Source organism: Theropithecus gelada, chromosome 9 (assembly GCF_003255815.1).
Source record: "Theropithecus gelada isolate Dixy chromosome 9, Tgel_1.0, whole genome shotgun sequence".
Classification (NCBI taxonomy): domain Eukaryota; kingdom Metazoa; phylum Chordata; class Mammalia; order Primates; family Cercopithecidae; genus Theropithecus; species Theropithecus gelada.
In genome coordinates this window covers 31,315,054-31,339,667 of record NC_037677.1, presented here as the reverse complement: position 1 = coordinate 31,339,667, position 24,614 = coordinate 31,315,054, and the positions used below count along the sequence as shown (strand labels likewise).

The following is a 24,614-nucleotide window of genomic DNA, read 5'->3' as shown; positions in this document are numbered from 1 at the left end:
AAAATTAGCTAGGAATGGGAGCACATGCCTATATTCCCAGCCACTTGGGAGGCTGAAGTGGGAGGATCACTTTTGCCAAGGAGGTCAAGGCTGCAGTGAGCCATGATTGCACCACTGCACTCTATCAAGCCTGGGTGACAGTGAGACCTTGTCTGAAAAAAAAAAAATTGTTTGTGTGTGAAAGTATGTACTATCAGAGATACAAGGAATGAAACTAATCCGGCTCTTTCTATGCTTCTGCGAATTACTCTAAAGATCAATACATTCTGTATTATAAAATAGTCAAGGCATTGCCAAAAGTCATTGAAGAGATTTTTGTTTTTAACTGCTATTTAAACCTGGAAACAGGTTTCAAAGTGACTATGCAATGTAAAAACTCCATCTGAATATTAGCAAAGGACTTTTTTATATCATATTATGTTTAAAAGGGAATAAGACCGCACAAAATTATGTGTGGGTGTTATGTGACCCTATCTTTATGTACTTCCTGTCATTGCTGGGTTCCTACTGATAGAAGCTTCATCTTTTCATTGAGGTGTGACCTGAACCTGTAGTGGGGTGATTGGCTCTAACATGGCAAGACTGGTGACAGTGGGAACAGGGGCCCCTTATGGAGTATAATTATGCTTCCTGGTAATTTTCTACTGTGCTACTATTACTGTAAGAAGTCCTCTAGGAAGATCAGGAATCCCCTACCAGGTGTGTCTGTGTTGACACACTCATTTCTCCTTTGTAAATTTGCCCGCCACACATTTTACGTTCACATCATAGCAATAGGTGATCTGTTAATTTACATCAAGATACCACAATGGAGGTACAATTAATCACTAACTTTTATTCTGAAACCCCTATTCTATGTGTTTCTAGCATTTGGCTCTTGAAGATTATATTAGTGCAGAGTGCCAAGTGGGGAGGGAGGAAGATTTTTTGAGATGGGGGGGGTCTCTCTATGTTGCCCAGGCTGGTCTCGAACTCATGGGCTCAAGCAGTCCTCCCACTTCGGCCTCCCAAAGTGCTAGGATTACAGTTGTGAGCCATTGCACCCAGCCGTGGTTCTTTTTTTTTTTTTTTTTTTTTTTGAGACGGAGTCTCGCTCTGTCACCCAGGCTGGAGTGCAGTGGCCGGATCTCAGCTCACTGCAAGCTCCTCCTCTCGGGTTCACGCCATTCTCCTGCCTCAGCCTCCCGAGTAGCTGGGACTACAGGCACCCGCCACTTTGCCCGGCTAGTTTTTTTTTTGTATTTTTTAGTAGAGACGGGGTTTCACCGTATTAGCCAGGATGGTCTCGATCTCCTGACCTCATGATCCGCCCGTCTCGGCCTCCCAAAGTGCTGGGATTACAGGCTTGAGCCACCGCGCCCGGCCACCGTGGTTCTTAAGTATTCTTAAGAACACTTTTTTTTTTTCATTTTTATTTGTACAAAATCTCCCACCACCCTCAAACAAATGCAGTTTAGACTACAGTGATAGCATTTTGTTTATGTCAAGAAAACAGTGTGCATTTCTTTACAAGTAAACTTTGAAAATGCAATTTCATTAGTACAGGAAATTAATAACTTTAGTGTCTTTCCTTCTTCAGCCTCACTCCCCTCATCTACAAGCAGAGTTGGGACTCAATTATTCTGTGAATTTTAACTCCAACTAATAAATTAACCAAGCTTTGAAATTTCTTTGTAAGTATGGTTATAACAATTCACATTGCTGTTTATGCCAGTGGCTTTATTTCAAATGGTAGTTTCTCAGTTGGAGAAGCAGTTCGAAGTCATTTTGAGCTCCGTTAAACTCATTGCTTATAGAGCTGTGATTACTTTCATGTCCTAATTAAATGGCCACGTCTCTCTCTCGCATCTTGTTTGGAAAGTCACAAGCAATAAAGAACTGTGTTATATTATGACTGATGAGCATTATTTGATTTTTGCTATGCAATATTGCATATGATATTTACTACCTGTGAACCTGCTTTCAGCATAGGACACAGTTTCTGGAGCAGGTAATGGAAAGGGATTATTAAAGGAAACGATCTCATGCTTTGTTTTTGAGAGAAGGTTTCATCTGAAACAGAAACAGACACACATACCACAAGCCCGGTTACTATAGAACCGAAGAGACCTTTCCAGCTGTTTACACTTCGGATGTAAAATGGCAATTTGACATAGACTAACAGTGTGATGTGAGCATCTGCGTAAAAAAGGCGACATATGGAGCATGCCCAGTGTGGGAGTGCGTCCTCCTCCCTCCGCCTCCCCCCTTCCCCTCGAGATCTCCAAAGATAAGGCTTGAACTTTGCACTTGCAAATGTCACTGCATACGTTTTTGCACTAGTTTTTTTTTTTTTTTTTCCTGCGATTCTTTTACAACTAATTTCCTTTAACAATTTGAGCGCAGGGAGGAGAATGTTTAGGGTTATGAGATGCATTAAGTTTAGAACGAGTTGATGCCCGGCTTCTGAATGCACTTGAAGTCTTCTTTATTTTTAAAGCAATATAAAGCACTCGAGTGTGTGTTTTCAGCCCCTCCTGGAATGGGAAAATAAGAATTTCCCTGGTTGGGAGTCCTCTGGGGCAGGGAGTGAAAGCCCCGGAGGCAGAAAGGGACCGAGAAGAGGGGCTTGCCCAGAGCATGGATAGGAAAGGAGCTGGGGTTCTCCGGGGCTCAGCGCGCACTGAGAACCTGTGCCCGGGGCTGCAGCTGCGGACGATAAAGGCGCTGTCTGGCTCATGAAGGCCACCTGGATCAGGCTTCTGAAAAGAGCCAAGGGAGGAAGGCTGAAGAATTCTGATATCTGTGTAAGCGCAAGGGCTTTCATTTGGGGGGAGAGGTTATTTTGTTCTGCTTTTCTGTTGTTGCAGTGAGTGCAGGTAGAGAGGGTGGTTTGATTTGGTTAATCGGATCAAGATTGCAAGAGAGGGAAGCTAGGGAGATTCATCTCGTTTTTTGAGCTCCTTTCCCTGTGTTATGATTAATTGCCAGATGAGCTATCCCAGGCAGGTGTTTTCTGTAGACGGCTTTTTATTAAATCTAGGTAAAGGTATTTTAAAATGTGTTGCTGGAAGATGGAGTGAAGTTAGCTGCTAGTGTCTTACAGTTTTATCAGAGAAAACAGCAGGTGTATAAAAAGGTAAACAAGGATTCTTCAGATTAAAGTGGGAATCATGTCATGGTAGTGACATTTGGGAGAGTTCAAGTTGATAACTCAGACTTTCTTTCATGTTTTTGTTAGGCTTAATGTCTTTCTAGTTTTAAATACCTGCTTTAGCATGTAGATTGTTCTTGAAGCTATCCTTGAAACCCATCGTTGTCCTTCAGTTCTGCACTGCACCATCAAGCTGTTTAATTATAAAAGCAACTTGTTCTGGCTTCCAGGAAGGGTGGTTTTTTGGAATATAAAGCTTAGGAAGGAATGGCAACTCAGTAGACACAACTATTCTATTGAATGTCTGCAAATCAGAGCATGGTTTTCTAGATAGGTTGCTGCAAAATGAATTATTTTCTCCTCTTTTCAGGAACGTATAGCACAATCCGGGAAGCTAACTGCTGTGTCGATGAGACTTTTCCAATGCAAACATCATAGATTGAATCTACTTTAAAATGTACATTTTCCTCTCCAGGGTTCGGCAGACTCCTACACTAGCCGTCCATCCGATTCCGATGTATCTCTGGAGGAGGACCGGGAAGCAGTGCGCAGAGAAGCGGAGCGGCAGGCCCAGGCACAGTTGGAAAAAGCAAAGGTAAAATCATTTCCTTCCTGCCAAGATCTTTCTTTGCAAGTTGTGCTGTGCCCCTGATAGACCACCTGTGGAAGTTTCCCCTAAAGCTTGTTTGATCTATTAGAGCATTTCATCGTCGGGTTTTAGAAAGGTACAAGAAATGGAGCCTAGTTTCTTCCCTTAGTAGAAAAGGGAAGTGTGTTGTATAAGACTGGTCGTCTATGTTGTTTTATAATTCAAGCAACTCGTTTCTGTGGGTGGATGGCTTATTTGGACACATACAAAAGGATCCCTGAATGTGCAAAGAGGAAAAACGGCACCTAATATCAACACATTTTACTTCATTTCCCCAGTAAATTATATCTGTTAAGAAAAAAAAAAAAAAAACAGACTGACTTCAAGCTATTGTTTATTTTCTTAGACTTGAACAGTTTTTCCCCTGAATTTTACTTCATAGGTGTTTTATGTTAGTATCCTCTTACTTTCAAAATCGATTACATTATGCTTTTCAAAGAGCAACAGAGGATTTTATTGATTTTTAGAAGTTTCTTCTCTTAGAACATGTTCTTCTGCAGGATAAAGTGTGTATATATGGAGGGGAGACTGCAAAGCAGCTATGAAATAGATAGTTCCAGGATTTATCTCAGGTCTTGTCTCATTTAACTCATTGCAATGATTTGAATTCTTTTTCCCATGCTGTCCTTGGAATAGTGGCGATTTCTAAGGCATAGATTGTTCGAGTTGAAGGTAGCATGGTTTTTGGGATACTCAGTCGCTTCCCAATGAACCTATTTTAACATGGTTGTTGATTTTCCTTTGAAAAACTTGTTTTGAAAAAGGCTAAGTGCCTTGTTGATCGTGCTAGAAATACCAGGATAGCATTTCTGCTGGCTGCTTCATCTCTGAGATGAGTAGAATCTATGTGTGTTGCTATGGGAATTGTGGTTCGGAGATTCTGGTTTGAATGCATGGACAGCCCTTATGTAATACATTATTCATGACCTCTAGCGCGGCTGCCATCCTAGTCTACTGAGGAACTGCCAGGAGACCTTGACTTCTAAAAAGCAGTACTTCTGTATATCAGAATGATGTTCTTACCTCAACTGGCAGGGAAATTTTCTCCAGGACTGACAATCTTCTCTGAAAGGCAGTTCATAAATAGCAGATGCAGGGAGGGTTTTGTGATGGTGGAAACTGGTAAAACTGGATGTGGCCCAGTTGCCAACAACGAATCTGCTCTACCAATGTTAGCCACTTAGAACATTGTGAAGTTGAAATGAAATAATGAAGAACATTAAATAATGTATGACAGTCAGCACTGTAGTTAATATAGGTTGCAGCTGAGAGTCTGAATTCTATATTCTATATTTTGCATTGTGTGTAAAGAAAAGTAAGAAAAAACTACAATTTGTATTCTGAAAATAAGATTGTTCTATTTGTGGCTAATTTATTCATGTAAGTTTCACATACCAAAATTGAACAGTTTCTCGGGCTCATGTCCCATCATGATACAGCCCAATAGACTGTAGGTTTGGTTCTCAATTGTTATCTAATTGGGGCATTTTTGTTCCTGACTCTGTGGCTACGTCATGAGTTAAATGACACTGCTGCAAAGACCTTTTAAAATATATTTCAACCAAGCATGGATCGAAATGTTGCTCCTAAATCAAACCAGGGTCATGTTACTTGTTCTACTGCCTAAAAAGTTGATAGTTAGGAATGATGTAGAAGACAAAAGAAAATGAAGAGACTTTAAAACAGAGGCAAAATAATTGAAAAACTATTTCCTGTGTTTAATGACAGATAGTTTATTTAATGGGTGAGATGGGAATGGTTAATGGGTACCAAAAAAAAAAAAAAAATAGAACGAATGAATAAAACCTATATGATAGCACAATAGGGTGACTAAAGTCAATAATAACTTAATTGTATATTTTTAAATAAAGAATGTAATTGGACTGTTTGTAGCTCACAGGATAAATGCTTCAGGGGATGGATACCACATTCTCCATGGTATGCTTATTTCATATTGCATGCCTGTATCAAACCATCTCATCTACCTCATAAATATATACATCTATGTACCCACAAAAATTTTTTTTAAATAGTTTATATTTTTTCTTTAAAATTAGGTCAATATCTTAAACCTTTGATGTATTCAAATGACATACACGAGGGTAAGTGAGAATTTAAATGTGTCGGAAAAATACAAAGATGAGGATTGAATTTTCCTTTATATTAAAATCATGGTTTGGTAGGTCTGGTTTATTAATCCCAATATTCTTGAAGAAATAATGCAAAATAGGGATTGTAGAGTGCTAGCTCCCTCTATAAATTTTTACTTTTATCTATAAAAATAGCCTCATTCTTTGCCAAAATATCATTGTGCCTTCATGAAACCTTCAAAATGAAGCCTTAAAGTTTAAAAACATAACAATTCATGCTATTTAACTTTAAATAGTTAAAAACACTTTGCACAGCCATTTTGGAAGAATCAGACATTTTCTACATTTACTTTATAACCATCAAAGCATCTCTCAAACAGAAAGACTTTACAAGTCAGTGCTTTTACTCACCTTACAGATCACATGTAATAAATAAGTCTGTGCCGATGACCTTAGCAGACCTGGTCCTGTATAAATACAAACACATTATCCACTAATTGCCTAATAATACCTCTATGAAAGAATGTGATTAGCAAGAAGTGAGACTAGAGATACTGTCTTTTAAAATTTAAGTGACCTGCAAAAGGTTATATAACGAAGTACTCTGTGCTGTCAATAAACCTAATACTCTCCGCTACCACTTTGTTAAGGCTTTTCTTAATGACTAAACTCTGCAGTGAACAGATTAGATGTTAATTTTGAGGCCAATACATACCAACTGACATGACATTGTTTTTTAACGTGGTGTTTTCTGGTTCCCAATGTGTGTTTTGAAATTGTGCAGTTATGGCATACTTGGCAAATCCTGGTTTTTCAGTTTGTGCTCTCTGATATTACCTTAAAGACAAGTCATATATGAATCTAATTTATTCCCATGTTGATCTTCTCTTTGAAAACAACTTGATTGAGATATAATTCACCCATTTGAAGTGTATAATTCAATGGTTTTTAGTATGTTCAGAGGTGTTCAACCATCACTATAATCAGTTGTAGACCATTCTCATTGCCCCATACATTCCAAGCCTGTCAGCAGTCACTCTCCTTTTTCCCCAACCACCCCCGTCCCCAGGCCTAGAACCACTATTCAGCTTTTGTTTCTACAGATTCGTCTATTGTGGATATTGCATATAAATGGAATCTTACAATAGGTGGTCTTTTGTGAGTGGCTGCCTTTGGACATCTCGGTTGTTTCCACTGTTTAGGTATTGTGCATAATGCTAGTATGAACATTCCTGTATATATTTTCTGTGTGTGTAGGCATATGTTTTCATTTCACATAGGTATGTACTTTGGAGTGAAATTGCTGGGTCACCTGATCATCTCTTTTTAATTGAAATAATAATTTTCTTCTTTTCTCCTTTAATTCTCAAAAAACGCTGTCTTCTGCCCTATATGCAGAGACTCTTGAGTTGGGAAATCTGGATGTAGAAGGAATTGAAGCAGAAATAAGATAGATTCAGCCGGGCATGATGGCTCATGCCTGTAATCCCAGCACTTTGGGAGGCCGAGGCGAGTGGATCACCTGAGGTCAGGAGTTTGAGACCATCTTGGGCAACATGGTGAAACCCCATCTCTACTAAAAATATAAAAATTAGCTGGGTTTGTTGGCACATGCCTGTAATCCCAGCTACTTGGGAGGCTGAGGCAGTAGAATCACTTGACACTGGGAGGGAGAGGTTGCAGTGAGCTGAGATCTCTTGCTCTCACATGGGCAACAGAGCCAGACTCTGTCAAAAACAAACAAAAAACAAAAAAAGCAACCATGGACTCAATGTGATCTTCTTAGCCGAATAGAATAACCTTCAATCTTGAGTCCATTGTTCTTTTATCATTGAGTATCTCCTATATTAAAGAAAATGTGAGACCCAGTTGGTGAGTAGAAGGGACTGCAAGGCCAGAGCCACAAAGAAGAAATAGGCAGGTCTTTTGCATGTGAGAAGTTTCCATTGTTTCAGGAGAAAGTCGTGGTCATAAAAGGTGGAATACAATACATTGTGGGGAAGGGAGGGTTAGAGAGGTCTGTGAGCACCCAGGTTTAGACTGCATCCTACTGGCAGGAACAGAAAATCCTTCTTTGAGGAGGTGGTGGCTTAAAAGTAGACCTCACAGTAGGGGTCCGTGTTCTGTTAGGAACCAGACTACACAGCAGGAGGTGAACAGCAGCATCCAGAAAGGAAGCTTCATCTATATTTACAGCCACTCCCCACTGCTCACATAACCACCTGAGCTCCACCTCCCGTCAGATCAATGGCAGCATTAGATTCTCACAGGACCACAAACCCTTTTGTGAGCTGTGCATGAGAGGGATCGAGGTTGCGCACTCCTCATGAGAATCTAATGCCTGACGATCTGTCACTGTTTCCCATTGCCCCTAAATGGGACCATCTAGTTGCAGGAATACAAGCTGAGGGTCCCACGGATTCTACGTGATGGTGAGTTGTAGAATTGTTTCATTATATTTTACAATGTAATAATAACAGAAATAAAATGCACAGTCAATGTAATGTGCTTGATTCATCCCGAAACCATCCCCAGACCCCAGTCCATGGAAAAACTGTTTTCCTTGGTGCCAAAAAGGTGGAGGAATGCTGCCTTACAGGATGGAGAGATGAAGTTTGGCTCTTGAAGTACAAAGGGGGATATGAAGAGAGAAATGCCTCCCAGGCCCTGGAATACAATGTATATAACAGTCAGTATAAGTAAAGGCTCCACGGGAAGAAAACATAGAGCCTTCCAGAGAAAGGTTAGTTTCTTGAGAAAATGTCTTTACTCTACCTTCACATTTAATTAACAAATTGGCTGTTATAGTATTCAAGAATGAAAAACATTTTTCTTCAGATTTGTGAAGGTTTACTTCATGGTCTTCTAAAGTCCAGCCCTGCTGTTCTGTCTTTCTTTCTTTTTTTCTTTTTTTTTTTTGCTCAGTGCAGCTCCACCTCCTGGGTTCAAGTGATTCTCGCACCTCAGCCTCCTGAGTAGCTAGCATTACAGGCACGTGCCACCACACCCAGATAATTTTTGTATTTTTACTAGAGACGGGGTTTCTACATGTTTCCCAGCCTGGTCTTAAAGTCCTGGCCTTAAGTGATCCACCTGCCTTGGCCTCCCAAAGTGCTAGGGTTATAGATGTGACCCGCCATGCCCGGCCTGTTCTGTCTTTAAGTGTGATTTTTGGTTTTTAAAATTCTCTAATATTTTGAGAACTGTTCTTCCTTTGGTATTTTGACATTTTGACATGACATGCCTTGGTTTGTGCCTTTTTGTGTATTGTACTCGGCTTCTCATACATTCATTGTGAAGGGCTGATTAGTTCAGTTCTGGAAACCATCTTTTTTTTTCCGGAATAATTTCTTCCCCTATATTTTCCTCTTTTCATTGGCTCTCTGGTTTGTGAGGTATTTGATTTGAGCCTCTCTGTAATCGTTTTTCTCCATCTTTTTGTTGTACCTGAATTTTTCCCAACTTCTAACCCATCTGCTAAAATTATATTTGTCAAAATGTCTAATTTCCAAGAGCTTTCTTCTTTTCTTCATTTATAGCTTCTTGTTTTTATTCCATAGCCATAATATTTTCTCTTATGTCTCTTAAGATACTAATTTTCTTGGAGTTTCCTGTACTGTCACTGTTTTTCAAGCTTTTTAAATATTTGATGTTACTTTTACATAATGGAGACTTTCTTCAAATGTTTGATTTTTAATGACTATATTTATTATTTCATTGGTATATTTGAAGTGAAAATAAACTGTAAGAAGCTGCAAAAGCATGCAACTTCATGAAGATTATGAATTGGAAGCACCTATTGTAGAGGGTTAAAACTGGGTTTTCCTGTGGGAAGTGCAAGGACTACCTACACAAAGGTCATCAGTGGAGAAATTATTGACTGCTATTTGGAATTTTTACACCAACGAGAAGTTTTCAAATGAACTTAAGGAAACATTCACTATCCTGACTTGTTTTTTTTTGTTTGTTTTGTTTTGAGATGGGGTCTCACTCTGTCACCCAGGCTGGAGTGCAATGGCACGATCTCAGTCCACTGCAGCCTCTGCCTCCCGGGGTCAAGCAGTTCTCCTGCCTCAGCCTCCTGAGTAGCAGGGAATACATGTGCGCACCACCGTGCCCGGCTAATTTTTGTATTTTTAGTAGAGACGGGGTTTCACCATGTTGGCCAGGCTGGTCTTGAACTCCTGACCTCAAGTGATCTGCCCACCTTGGCCTCCTGAAGTGCTAGGATTACAAGCATGAGCCACTGTGCCTGACCATACCCCCAACTTCTTAGCTAGGGAGTATAGGTGAGAAGACATGAGAAGATGTTGAAAATCTCTTACATATAGGTTTACAGAACACAAGCCTAAAATCAAGATGCTCAGGCAGTGCTGAAATTTGCTCTTGGGAGGAAATCCCAGTTTCACGATGTTTGAAAACATTCTTTCTCCTGCTGGATCACATGTCATCAGATACAGACGGCCAAAACTGCAGAGTCTACAAGGTTCTTTAGGGATGATATTATGATGCAAATTTTTTCCTTGAAGGGAGGAGTATTTTTTCTTCAGTACTTGTTTTCTTCAGGTTTGTTTATTATTATTTTTTTTAAACAAGGTCTTACTCTGTTGCCCAGGCTGAAGTTGCAGTGGCTCACTGCATCCTCAAGCTCCTGGGCTCAAGCAATCCTCCCACCTCAGCCTCCAGAATAGCTGGGACCACAGGCATGCGCCACCATGCCTTGCTAACATTTTTTTAAAGTTTTATGTAATCCCAGTGCTTTGGGAGGCCGAGGTAGGTGGATCACCTGAGGTCAGGGGTTCAAGACCAGCCTGGCCAATGTGGTAAAACCCCGTCTCTACTAAAAATACAAAAAACAAATAGCTGGGTGTGGTGGTGTGCACTTATAATCCCAGCTACCCCGGACGCTGAGGCAGAAGAATCACTTGCACCTGGGAGGCAGAGGTTGCATTAAGCCGAGGTCATGCCATCGCACTCTAGCCTGGGCAACAAGAGTGAAACTCTGTCTCCAGGAAAAAAAAAAAAAAATGTAGAGACAAGGTCTCCTTATGTTTCCCAGGCTGGTGTCGAACTGCTGGACTCAAGTAATCCTCTTGCCTCGACCTCCTAAAGTGCTGGGATTACAGGTGCAAGCCACTATGGCCTGGAGTTCATTCAGTTTTGACCTATCAAACTTCTCTACTTTCAACAAGTCCGGCTTATCATTTATCTTGACTAAAAGAAAGCCTGAAGACTTGAAGTTTCCGGAAAGGCCTTCAGCTGGGCTGAGACTCTGTCTGACTCTGGACAAGGTTCAAATGTTTAATTTTTGATCATCTATTCATAATTAAGAGGAAGACATTGTTAAGCTGATCGGAAGCTCTAAATGCAGTGGCAAAGCTTCTTGACAGGTCATCTCGTATAGGGTAATTGGGGAGGGACCGAAAAACTGGTGGGAGGGGGCACCATTATCTTTTAATCTGGCCAATGCCCCAGACAGGGCTCCCCCAGCCTCCTGTCTGGCTCTGTTGGACCGGTCACAGGCTTCTGGCAGTAGTCCAGGAAAAGGTGGCTAGAGTTTCATCACTTAGGATGGAGATCTTAAAATTATTTAATCCTCCTATGTTCAGTATGTCACTCGCCTTTACTCTCAGCTGTCCCTCTGATTGTCTGAAATCTCCTGGTCATCCTCTCCAGAGAATAAACCTTTGGTCTTCCGGAAGTGAGGGGAGAGAGAAAATGGATTCTGATAAGTCCAATGTCCAGTCAGTGCTATTTTCAGCCCCAGCCATACTTCTTCCTTCAGAGGTGCCTGGAACCTCCAGTTCCTCCTCCTTGCCAGGGCCATGCAGCTGCAATCGGCTTTCTACTCCTTAGCCCTCCTGCCCGCCTCTTGCAGGTACTCTCATTCTAACTCTTTCTACTCTGCTAATTACTGCTTGTTCGTTGCATTCTATATTCTCTGTTTCCACATACTCTCATCTGGTTTCCTGTCCTTTGTATCTGTGGGCTTATACTTTTTCTAAAAACATATTTTCAGGAGGAAGCATTAGTTCTGTTGACCGTGTTTCATTCCCAATAGTTTTCAATAAACATACTACAAAAAAGAAAAAATATTTCTCATCTTGCCTTAGTTCATAAATGCCTTACAGATTGAGAGAATTCCCCTAACTAGCCTTTGAAGAAGAAAGAAGAAACATGAACATCTTTATGTCCCATCAGCCTGAAGATAGTTTTTTTATTTCAAAAAAATATTAAACATGTTTTAAAAATATGTCTTACTGCGAACATTATGTGGGAGGTAGGAGAGAAATATACACGTATGTCTACAATGCATATGTTCTTAAACCTACAAGATAGACTACTGGAGAATCCAAAGAATACATGGCAGGTGTGAAACTAGAGGGCTACTTACAGAGGAAAAGAAATGTGTTGGCCGGACGCGGTGGCTCATGTCTGTAATCCCAGCACTTTGGGAGGCCAAGGCAGGCGGATCACGAGGTCAGGAGTTTGAGACCAGCCTGGCCAACATGATGAAACCCCATCTCTACTAAAAATACAAAAATTAGCCAGGCGTGGTTGTGGGCACCTATAATCCCAACTACAGGGAGACTGAGGCAGGAGAATCACTGGAACCCAGGAGGCAGAGGTTGCAGTGAGCTGAGATCACACCACTGCACTCCAGCCTAGGTGACAGAGCAAGACTCCGTCTCAAAAAAAATTTTAAGATACAAATCCAGCAGCAATATCTTATGAAAAACACAAGCACAAAATATGTCACACATTCTTACGAAAAATATTTTAGGCTGAAATAATTTTCACAATGTACATTTTCATGCTTCTTGCATTAAAAAATTGTCAACTCTTTGCTCATAGCATATACCTTTCAAGTAGAGTTAGAAAACTGGCTGAATAGGTCCAATTTCTAGCAGCATTAGTTTGTGAATTGTTCAAATACACATTAGCTTAGATTGCGTTTTTCTACCTGTGATGAAGAAGAAATATGCAGAAGCCCACTGTACCTGTGTTAGGCTTCTCTTCCCTGTTGACATATACTTATGACTGGGTAGGTAACAATCACACACATTGGTACTGCCATTCTTGTACTCACCTCTAATGTTAATTGATGATAATATTAATAATGACAACAGTAATAGCACTTAATGCCCAATCGCTGCTCGTTATAGACAATTTGAAAGATACAAAAGGAAAAGGCAAAACTTGTATCTTTGAGCATTTTTTTTTTTTTTTTTTGAGATAGAATCTCGCTCTTTTGCCCAAATTGGAGTGCAGTGGCACCACCATCTTGGCTCACTGCAACCTCTGCCTCCCAGGTTCAAGCAATTCTCCTGCCTCAGCCTCCGGAGTAGCTGGGATTGCAGGCCCCTGCCACCACGTGGGTTAATTTTTGTATTTTAAGTAGAGATGGGGTTTTATCATGTTGGCCAGGCTGTTCTCAAACTCCTGACCTCAAGTGATCTGCCCGCCTCGGCCTCCCAAAGTGCTAGAATTACAGGCATCAGCGACTGTGCCCAGCCTATTTAAGCATGTTGAAATTATTTGAGCAGTCATGACCATACAATACATACAGCATTGATGACTACACTGTTAGCAAAATCCTTACTCTCGAAGTTCTTGCTGCAAAACGAACAGATCTCAGCCTAGTGGTGTTAAGTCACCATTTTATTTAGGTTACAATTCTCTGCCACACATCCTTGGCCAGCTGTCCTGTGAGTTGGTGACCAGGTGACCTGGGATGGCTTGTTACATGTGTCTGGAGGCTGATAGCTGTCAGCATGGGTATCTGGTTCTCCTCCATATGGTTGTTCATCCTCCAACAGCCTGGCTAGGGTTCACATGCTGGTCTCAGGGCTACTTCGTGAGAGAGCAAGCTCCAAGCGGGGTAATAATCACCTCTCCACTTGTGTCTTGTTTGCTAATGTCCCATTGGCCAAAGCAAGTCGCAGGGCTAAGCCTGGAGTCAAATGGGAATTACCAAGGGTGTGGATTCAGGTGGGATATGTTGCAACCACTTTCTGCAAACAACCTGCCACATTCATCTTTTTTCTTCCTTACCCCTTTGGAGGAAGAAATGTCTCCATGCCTTGTGAAATAAACAACACTGTCATCCCTTCTATCCTATTTTTTCTCCTTCCTTCTACTGCCAACCCCAGGCTTTATTCTCCTGCTCCAATTTCTTCCCTACTTACTCTTTAACACCATGAAACTGATTTCTGTCTCCATCTCTTTACTGAGGGTCTCTAGTGACTTCCTAATCACAAAGCCACTGACCTTTTATTAAGCCTTCCCTTAACATCTCTGCAAACCTCAATTTGTTTTTCTTCTCTGGTAAGTCACTTTTGTCCTGCAGGTGCTGGCTACACACAAAGTCCACTCCTACTACCACTCCGGTGGTTCCTGTTCAGTCCCTTCTGTTTCAGCTTTTTGTTCCCTCACCTGAAATGTGGAAGTCCATTCAACTAAATGCTCGGGCCTTGGCCTCCTGATGTTTGTTGCTTTAGGCATGTCATTGGTTTCCAGACTGAGCTCTGTAGAGCCCCAAGAGATCCATGGATTTTTCTGGAGTCACCGCAGAGGCTTGGGGATGCCCAGCCGGCTGTGGTCTGCGCATTGTATCCAGGATTCAGCCAGAACAGTGCTACTTTCACATGCTTTGTTTTGTTTTGACGTGGGGTTTTGCTCTTATTGGCCAGGCTAGATTGCAGTGGCATGATCTCAGATGACTGCAATTTCCGCCTCCTAGGTTCAAGTCATTCTCCTGCCTCAGCCTTCCAAGTAGCTGGGATTACAGGCACATGCCATCGCGCCCAGGTAATTTTTTGTATTTTTAGTAGAGATGGGGTTTCACCCTCTTGAACAGGCTGGTCTCAAACTCCTGTCCTCAGGTGATCCACCCACCTCAGCCTCCCAAAGTACTGGGATTACGGGCATAAGCCACTGTGCCCAACCACACGTATTTTATGTATTGGGACCTTTATGTGCATTTTCCTTTGAGTGAAGAGTTTCACCTCCAGAGCGAGCTTTAAACCACTGCCGTCTTCCCTTCTGCTCTGCCATCCTTCTCCAGGCTTCAGCCGTCACTTGTAGTTGGTGCCTTTGGTCTTCGCCTCTCTCCTGAGTGCTTGGATCTCAGGTCCTCTTTTTGGATCTCTGTTGGTTCTGCCACCCACTTAAAATCGAGCTCCCAGTCTTTTCCTTTCTTCTCTGCATTTTCCATTTCCACTCACATTACCTCCATCCCTCCAAACCTGAAACCTTTGTTGAAGGGTCAGCAAATCTTTTCCTGTGAATTATCAGAAGGGAAATATTTTAGGGGCACGGGTCATGCAGTCTCTACTGCAACTACTCAGAAACCTGGATTTGGATTCCATCTCTGCCATGGACTGGCTGCCTGTCTTGTTGATAAATTACAGGTGAAGCTCAGTTTTGCCATTTGTAAAAGGACACTAACCTCTGTTTCACAGGATTCCAGTGATAATTGAGTAAGCTGTTACTTACAAAGCACAAGGTTCCTAGACCCGTCTTTCCCTACTCTGGCCCTTGTGATGGGCACAGGCAACTGGGACACACAGCACCTGCCGTGGAGCAGTTCAGGGTGTAGTGAGGAATCTGAATGGGAAGTGACCAAACAAGTGTCTTTGCCTCCTCTGTAGTTAGGTGTGGTCTTACACTATTTTACATGGTCACTATCAGCTTAGTTGTTTGCCACTTGGTGGTGAGTGCTGTAAGGTAGATTTCAGATGTCCAGGGACTGCAGACCTGCCTGGGATATGACTGGCATTCACACACTTGCTTGATCTCACAGCAGTTGCCGTGGCAAGTCAGGCTGCATCCCCATCCATCCCAGTGATGAAGGCACAGGCCTTGTCTTCTGTACTCTAACTTTGAGATGTGTTCTCTGCTTCTTAGTCACACGGGTGCAGATCTCTGTCTTAGTTATCAAGAGCAATTGAACTCTCTCTTGTTCTTCTCACATGCTCTTTCCTGAGTAATACCAAGTATTCGGGAATAAAATTACACTTTGCTGTCTGTTTATTTATGGTTATATTTATCTTGGCAATCTACCTGTTAAGCTAGTTTTAACTTTCTTATGGGTAACAATCACATGTTTTAAAAGGAACCTGATTCTCTATCTGGTTCTGTGCTCTTTGACATGGATTTGTGGGTTTTATTAATGGAAGTTCTAGAAGGCTGAGATTTGCCCAGATTTAAAACTGTGTTCTTGTTCCAAAATCCTTGTAAGGTTGTAAGGACTGTTTACTACTACCGTTTTGTTTGTTTGTTTGTTTGTTTTTGTTTTTTTTAAAGACAGAATCTCTGTCACCCAGGCTGGAGTGCAGCAGTGTGATCTCGGCTCACTGCAACCTCTGCCTCCCGAGTTCAAGCAATTCTCCTGCCTCAGCCTCCCAAGTTGCTAGGATTACAGGCGTGCACCACCACGCCCTGCTAATTTTTATTTTTAGCAGAGATAGGGTTTCACCATGTTGGCCAGGCTGCTCTCATAGACTTCTGGCTATTTCAAAACCATACATGGATTAAGGAAGGATTATTATAAACTTTGCAGCTCAAGCTTATTTTTTTTTATCTTAGAGCACGATAACTGAGTATCTTTGCTGTATCATTGTAAACACAGCTATAAGTATGCAATTCTTCCCTCCCTTTTTCTCCACCAGATATGAACAAAGAATGACATGAAGACTTTTATGCAGAGCTTAAAACAGTGAACCCTCTCTGTTCTTATGAGTTTTCGCCTGATCAATGGCCAAATAAAAGATGTTGAAAACTCTGGAAAAAAGTAGAATTTATTTAATTAGCAAACATTTGATGAGTGGTATTATGCTATTGAGCTAGGAGTTTAAGGAAGGGAAATTGAAGATGTTAGATGTGGTTTCTCCCTCAAAAAGCTTATGGTCTAATGGTCTTGCTAAAAATGTGTATCACTGAGTAATGTGGTAGCTATCAGACTTAAAGCACTGTAGGCTTGGCATGGTGGCTCATGCCTATAATCTCAGCACTTTCAGAGGCTGAGGTGGGAGAATAGCTTTAGGCCAGGAGTTTGAGATCAGCTTGGGCAATACAGTGAGACCTCATCTCTACAAAAAAGAAGAAAAATTAGTTAGGTATGGTGGTACATGCCTGTAGTTCCAGCTACTCAGAAGGCTGAGGCAGGAGGATTGCTTGAGCCCAGGAGTTAGAAGCCACAATAAGCTATAACTGCACCAATATACTCCAGCCTGGGTGACAGAGCAATACCCTGTCTCTTAAAAAAAAAAAAAAAAAAGAAAAAAGAAAACAAAAAAAGAGCATCATGGGCCAAATGGCAAATGGGTGGACCCCAATATTGCTGGAGAAAGAAGTGCTGATGACCGCAGAAGGGCACAAATAATATAAGCCCCCACTGTTAGTGACTGACCCTTTGGAGGAAGAGCCTACGTTAACCATCAGTGTGATTGTCTCTAAAGTTAGCAAGGTGATTGCTAACTGTGGGGTCCAACAAAGGCTGTCATTTTAGTTTAATTTCATTTTAAATCTCAATTCACAATTTACTTAACGGCCCAAGCATTTTTTCATCCTCATAACCATTTGTAAGTGTACAATTGTTTTAAGTATTTCACACTGTTGTGCCACAGATCCCTAAAACCTTTTCATCTTGCAAATGTGAAACTCTACATCATCTGAACAACTCCTCATCCCCCCGCCCCCCGCAGCCCCTGACAACTACCATGCTACAATATTTTTCCTTTTTTTATCTGCTCAAATTTATGGGTTACCTAAGACATTTTTTACAGGTATATAATGCATAGTAATCAAGTCATCCTACTCTGCTGTCAAACACTGAGTTGATTCCTTCCATCTTACTGTATGCTTGTACCCTTTAACCCACTTCTCTTCCTCTTCCCGGCACCCTCTTCTCACCCTTTTCAGTCTGTTATTTTTCTACTCTTTATCTCCATGTGTTCAGTATTTGTCCCTCTGTGACTGGCTTAGCATGATCTCCTCAAGATTCATCTGTGTTGTCCCATGTGACAGAATTTCCATCTTTTTTTTAAGGCCGAGTAATATTCCATTACATGTATAGACCACATTTCTTTATCCATTTATCTGTCAATGGATATTTGGGCTGCTTCCACCTCTTGGCTACTGTGAATAATGCCGTAAAGTTTTGTCTGCTTGTTTGTTTTTTGAGACAAAGTCTCACTCTGTCACCCAGGCTGGAGTGCAGTGGCACAGTCCCAGCTCACTGCAACCTCCACCTCCTGGGTTCAAACGATTCTTCTGTCTCAGCCTCTTGAGTAACTGGGACTACAGGTGTGCGCCATCATGGTCAGCTAATTTTTTTTTAGTAGAGACGGGGTTTTGCCATATTGGCCAGGGTGGTCTTGAACCCCTGACCTCAGGTGATCCAGCAGCAACAGCCTCGCAAAGTTTTTTTTAAATCTTGAATTTTTTTTCAATGAGCCTGTGAAGGTGGACCATCAGCAAGTGGGAACTATAGCGTATGTTTCACAGTGGCTCAGTGTTTAACTTCCCATTGCATTGTTTTGCTTGGTCCTTACAAGTACTAAGTGAGGAAGGGAAAGCAGATATAGTTACCCCATTTTATGGGTGAGCAAACTGATGGTGGATATTGAAGGAACTTGCCCAAGATCACTGAGCTCGTAAGTGGCAGAATTAGGGCAAGGACCCAGGCTTCTGTCTCAAAGGCTTTTTTTTTTTTTTTTTTTTTTTAATGTTCTTTCACCTCATCAAGGAGCCGCTTTTAGAAAGACACAGGCTTATGAAAGCAGAAAGTGTATTAAAAGAAAAAAAAAAAAGGCACCAGCTGAGAATACATTAATGTTTCCTCTTTGTTTCATGGTCTAGAGAGATTAAGGAAATAAAAGCTTTTTTTTCCTCTTTAACTATAAAAGCAAAAATAAAGCAGGGCAGCTATTAAGACAATTTTAAAAGTATAAACACCATCGTGCAACTTTTTTTGCTATTGAGTCTGGATAGAGTTTACAAGCAAAAAACTCACCTTTTGTCCTGCTTGTTAAAGTTTAGTTTATCGTCATAACACCACTGATGTGAAACAAGTCCATTTTTACACTTCAACGTTATTTGAACAAAAATCTTGAGCTAAAAATTATTATTATTATTATTATTTTGAGATGAAGTTTCGCTCTTGTTGCCCAGGCTGGAGTGCAGTCACGCGATTTTGACTCACTGCATCCTCCGCCTCCTGGGTTCAAGCAATTCTCCTGCCTCAGCCTCCCTAGTAGCTGGGATTACAGGCACACACCACCACACCCGGCTAATTTTTGTATTTTTAGTAGAGACAGGTTTCACCATGTTGGCCAGGCTGATTTCAAACTCCTGACCTCAGGTGATCCACCTGCCTCAGCCTCCCAAAGTGGAGATAAAAATTCTTGAATTTAATATGTTGTTAAAGGAAGACCTTCCAGGATGTCTGTGTATACCCTTTTCGTGGTTAAATGGAGATACAAATGGAACGTACTTAAAACTATTCAAATATGCCTTTTCCTGTAGAGAAGTGGAAAAATAATCAAACATATAGGAAACAGATTGAAGAATGCTGAAGAAACAAAATTTAAATAGAGCAAGGAAGAAAATTGAAGTTACCATAAAACGATTAAAAAAAAAAAAAGATTTTATTAAGTGTTGCCTATTCCTAATGGGAAAAAAATGAACTAAAAATTAAAGCAGCCAAAAATAAAAAGTTAGATGTAACAATTGACTAGAGAAAGATGAGGACGAGTTATACAGGAAGATTAGGAGACTGCTGTAGTGCAGGAGTGCAAGGTTGTGGTTTTTTGTTTGTTTTTGAGATGGAGTTTCACTCTGTCTCTAGCCTGGAGTGCGGTGGCACCATCTTGGCTCACTGCAACCTCCGTCTCCCAGGTTCAGGCGAGTCTCCTGCCTCAGCCTCCCTGAGTAGCTGGGACTACAGGTGCGCGCCACTACGCTCAGCAATTTTTATGTTTTTAGTAGAGACTGGATTTCAGCATATTAGCCAGGATGAGCTCATGATTTGCCCGCCTTACTAGACCCTATTTGTAAGAAAGGAAAATGAATCACATAATCTGCTGTCAGTTGTTTATTCTGATTTCCTGCTAAAAATTATTTTGACTGATATTTGCAGGATTAACACCTGTGAAAGCAAACTAAATATGGCCTGAGAAGGACTCCATACTTCTACAGTTGAGTCCTCTTGGACAAACTGTAACCTAGCTCAATAGGCAGATAAGATTGAAAACCTAACTTGGAAGTATGTGCCTGTAACAGTAACTGAGTCTTGGCCACTGCCAGCGGCCACACTTCAACCACTCAGATTGCTGAGTGTTCAAACTGTGTTCAAATAAGACAAATGCCAATATGTAACCAATCCAGCTATTTCTGTAGCTCGCTGCGAATTTCTGTATGTCACTCCTCTCTTTTTTGGTCTGTAAATTTGTTCTGACCACAGGGCATCCCTGCAGTCTGTCTCAATCTGCTGATTCTGGCGGCTGCCCGATTTGCGAATTGTTCACTGCTCAGTTAAACTCCTTTACATGTAATTTGGTTGAAGTTTTTTTAACACACTCATTGCTTTAAAAAAAAAAATGGGGGTCAATTCTTGAATGTTTGAGACCAGTATCATGGTCTCATCCTGCCCTCCCTAGACTGGACAGGAAGTGAATTCAACAGGAAGTAGGTAAAATGTAAACTCTGATCTTGTCTTTGGCTTTCTTGTTTCATTCCCTGGATTTTTAAACAACCAACTATCCCTTTGTCTTCTTAGAAAACTATAGTCATCCCTGAATGAAATATTTATTGGACCAGTTGTAACCTTACATTTGAGTCAACCTACATTCCTTACGGATGAGAGTTAAGTTACAAGATCCTTTATGAGGCAACCCAGTGACACCCATCCCCAGGCAGAATTAAAGGAGATCTTTGGCTGTGACAAACTAAAGCCCTTTGGCTACGACAGAACAAGGAAAGTTACCATGGTTGAACTAGATGGTAAGAACTACTTGCTTCTCCTCTGAGCATGCTGTGACGTGCTTAATTCCATGAGTTTAAGTAGCCTGAGGACTCAATAGATCACATAGTGGATACGCAAAATGGAGTATAGAAATCCTTTAGTAAGTAAAAATCTCCACGTGGTATATTCAGCACACTTGCATGGATCCCCGACATTGTGGTGTATGTTAGGCTAAGAGATAGAAAATGAAGTAGTAACTGTATTATAATGTACACGACCATTCTCTTCAACTCTTTAAAATGAGAGAGAGAGAAGGTGACACAGAACCCTAGGTCACGCAGCTATGATTGGACTAAGGTTATGAACTAGTGTCCATTTTACCACATGGTCCACCTACTGAGTTGGAGTTTCAGGGGTGGTAGTTGAGTCAGGACCCTCTTATTCAAATGATCAAAAGTCCGATAAAGGTGTCTCTGGAAAAGAGGTCTTGTCCAGACCCCAAGAGCGGGTTCTTGAATCTCACATGGGAAAGAATTCAGGGAAAGTCACAGAATATATTTAAAACAATTTATTAGCAACTGCTCTATTACAGAGTAGAGCAGCCTCAGAAAGCAAGAGGAGGAATGTCCCTACCTTAAATGGAATGCTGGCTTATATGGGTTATTAACGTTAAGAATAGTGAACTTCATTACAAAAGCTCGTGATCAGCTGTGACAGGCTATTAGTATTGTTATTTTCCTATGTTACTATTTATTTCAGCAAGAGTTTAGGAGTGTACTACTATCTTTAAAGCAAAACTTCTATTAAACTAAGAATGCTTTTTGTTCTTAAAATGTCAGGACATTTCTATAAGTTCTAGGTTTTTATTTAGTTAGCATCATTAATTCGTTCCCTCAACTGTAAGTATCTTATGACCAGGAGTGCCCAACCCCCTGGTAATGTAACCCAGCCAGTTTGGCCTTATCTGGCCTTTGTTCAAGATGGAGTCACTCTGGTTAGGATACCTTTGACCAAAGGACATATCCAAAACTTGAATGTTTTGTCTCAGCCTAATACACTGATGAATGTATACTCCAGCATTAATCTTTTGTTATGAAACCAAGACCTATTCTTTAAGTAGGAGTCTGTGTATTAGTCTGGGTTCTCCAGAGAAGCAGACCTAATAGGAGATACACACACACACACACACACACACACACACACACACACACACACAGAGAGAGAGAGAGAGAAGTATATGGAGATTTATTATAAGGAATTGGTGCACATGATTATGGAAGCTAAAAAGTTCCACGATCTGATCTGCCAACTGTATTTTTGGGGACCCAGGAAGGCTGATGGTATAATTCCCACTCCAAGAGCAGGAAAAAGACTGACAGATGTCTCAGCACAAGCAGGCAGGCAGCAAGAAAATGGGTGAATTCCTCCTTCTTCCACCTTGTATTCTATTCAAGCCCCCAGCAGATTGGATCAAGCTCATCCACATTGGAGAAGACACTCAACTTACTAAATCCATCAGTTCAAATGCTCATCTCACCCCAAACACCCTCACAGACATATCCAGAAATACGTTTAAATTTTTTTTTTTTTTTTTTTTTTTTTTTTTGAGACGGAGTTTCGCTCTGTCGCCCAGGCTGGAGTGCAGTGGCCGGATCTCAGCTCACTACAAGCTCCGCCTCCCGGGTTCACGCCATTCTCCTGCCTCAGCCTCCCGAGTAGCTGGGACTACAGGCGCCTGCCACCTCGCCCGGCTAGTTTTTTGTACTTTTTAGTAGAGACGGGGTTTCACCATATTAACCAGGATGGTCTCGATCTCCTGACCTCGTGATCCGCCCGTCTCGGCCTCCCAAAGTGCTGGGATTACAGGCTTGAGCCACCACGCCCGGCCAATACGTTTAAATTTTTGCACCCTGTAGTGCAATCAAGTTGACACATAAAATTAGCCATCACAGTCTGCTAATTGAAGTTTCTACTCTACTTATATGACCATCTTCAGTCTAGAATTTAGTTAGACATTCATTTGAGTTTGACCGTTATCCATAGGAATTTGGGTTCCAGGAAATACAAGAAGAACTGAAAAGAATTTTTTTTAAAATTTAAACTGTAGTCGTGTTTATGCCTCAAAATAATACTTTAACTTTTTTCCTAAATATTCTAGAAATTAAAGTTTACCAATCAACCATTTGTTATTAATATTATACTTTTGATTAATGACTTGATAAAATACCAAAGAAGGAAATGTATTTTTTAAGAGAGGAATTTGAAGAATTTTTCCCCTAAAAAATTCATATGTATGTAAAATATCTTGATCTTAGTAAAGGTCCATTTGCCCTTGTTAACTCTGGTCCAAGAAAACTATCAATTCGAGTTAGAAAAACAGTTAATCATCTTAACCTTGAAATTTTTCTTTCAATTTCTCTGAAATACGTATATTTTATTTGTTTCATTGGCTGAAAAATGTTCAGAGTAGTATTACCAGTATGTGTTTGTTTGTTTTTTGTTTTTTTGTTTTTTTGAGACAAAATTTCATTCTTGTTGCCCAGGCTGGAGTACAATGGTGCAATCTCGGCCCACCGCAACCTCTGTCTCCCAGTTTCAAGTGATTCTCCTGCCTCAGCCTCCCGAGTAGTTGGGATTATAGGAATGCACCACCATGCCCAGCTAATTTTTTGTATTTTTTAGTAGAGACAGGGTTTCTCCATGTTCGACAGGCTGGTCTCCAGCTCCCGACCTCAGGTGATCTGCCCGCCTCGGCCTCCCAAAATGCTGGGATTACAGGCCTGAGCCAACACGCCTGGCTCAGTATGGTATTTTTAAAAGGTTTTTTAAGTGGTTATTTTTTTCTGACTCATGAATATTTTTGAATATATGATAAAAATCTGTGAGCCCTCTCCAAAAAATAGCTTCTATATAAACAGCTTGGTTTATGTTTCCAGGGTCTCCACAGACCTCGGAAACAAACCCATATACCCTAAGGGTATACAAAGTACAAGAACCTCTTGTTAATAAGCCCAACCTTTATCCTTTTAGAGTGGCTGATGCTTGAAGAACTATGGAACGTTGGGGTGTATTTCTTTGCTCTCAGATACTTGCGAAGATTACCACATAAATTCTTAGAGTTCTGGGTTTAGCTATAGTGTTTAGTCTAGTGTTGAAGCAGAGGTTGGGCAAATATACACTACTCTAAATACTTTCTTGTGCTATAGCTGTTAAGCGTGTTCTAGTTTAAACAGTTGTCAGTGATTAGCGATTTTGATGTTCTGTTTTAAGATTTTGTAATGGTCTAGACGAACATGAACAAAACCAAAAGAATCGTTTCAAGTTTAGCGGATAGTAGGAGCTAATCTTTTCTGTGGTTTGGTTTGGTCACCTGCGTTAGGTTGGTTTACTAGTCTGTGACTTTCTGAGTTGCTTTATCTTGTGTTAACGTCTATCAGATACAATCTCCATATTGATTTCTGTTTATTCTTGCCTGGGTGATCTATTCCATTCGGATAACTAGAACACTCAGTAGCTCTCTGGAGGGAATTCTACCTGTAGATTACAGAAGGGTAAGGCTGTCTGATGCCCAGTTGTCCTTTTTCCCTGGATTAAAAAGAAACCTTTTGCCATCTTTCTGGCTTCTTAGGAAAATAAATGATATATGAAACGTTTGCAGCAGCAAGACTCTTTCCTGCTGAAAGGTTTAAGATTCCATGGACACATTTTCTGGTCTAGCATGCTCTTGCTCTTTCTCATCAACTTTCCGTCTCTCCTCACTCATCACTTCCCACC

General features: G+C 41.0%; 1 protein-coding gene across 12 annotated transcripts in view; it reads left to right on the top strand.

The window, feature by feature from the left end:
- The window catches only part of CACNB2 (calcium voltage-gated channel auxiliary subunit beta 2), a 398,575-nt gene that overhangs the window by 259,073 nt on the left and 114,888 nt on the right, over positions 1–24,614 (top strand). For 10 of the 12 annotated variants that reach the window (XM_025396959.1, XM_025396961.1, XM_025396958.1 and 7 more), the window contains one exon: positions 3,609–3,728. In XM_025396959.1, coding sequence (XP_025252744.1) covers positions 3,609–3,728 — 120 coding nt within the window. Of the gene's footprint in view, positions 1–2,256; positions 2,787–3,608; positions 3,729–24,614 lie in introns of those variants that run through there. The other 2 variants (XM_025396968.1, XM_025396962.1) reach the window with 1 other exon arrangement.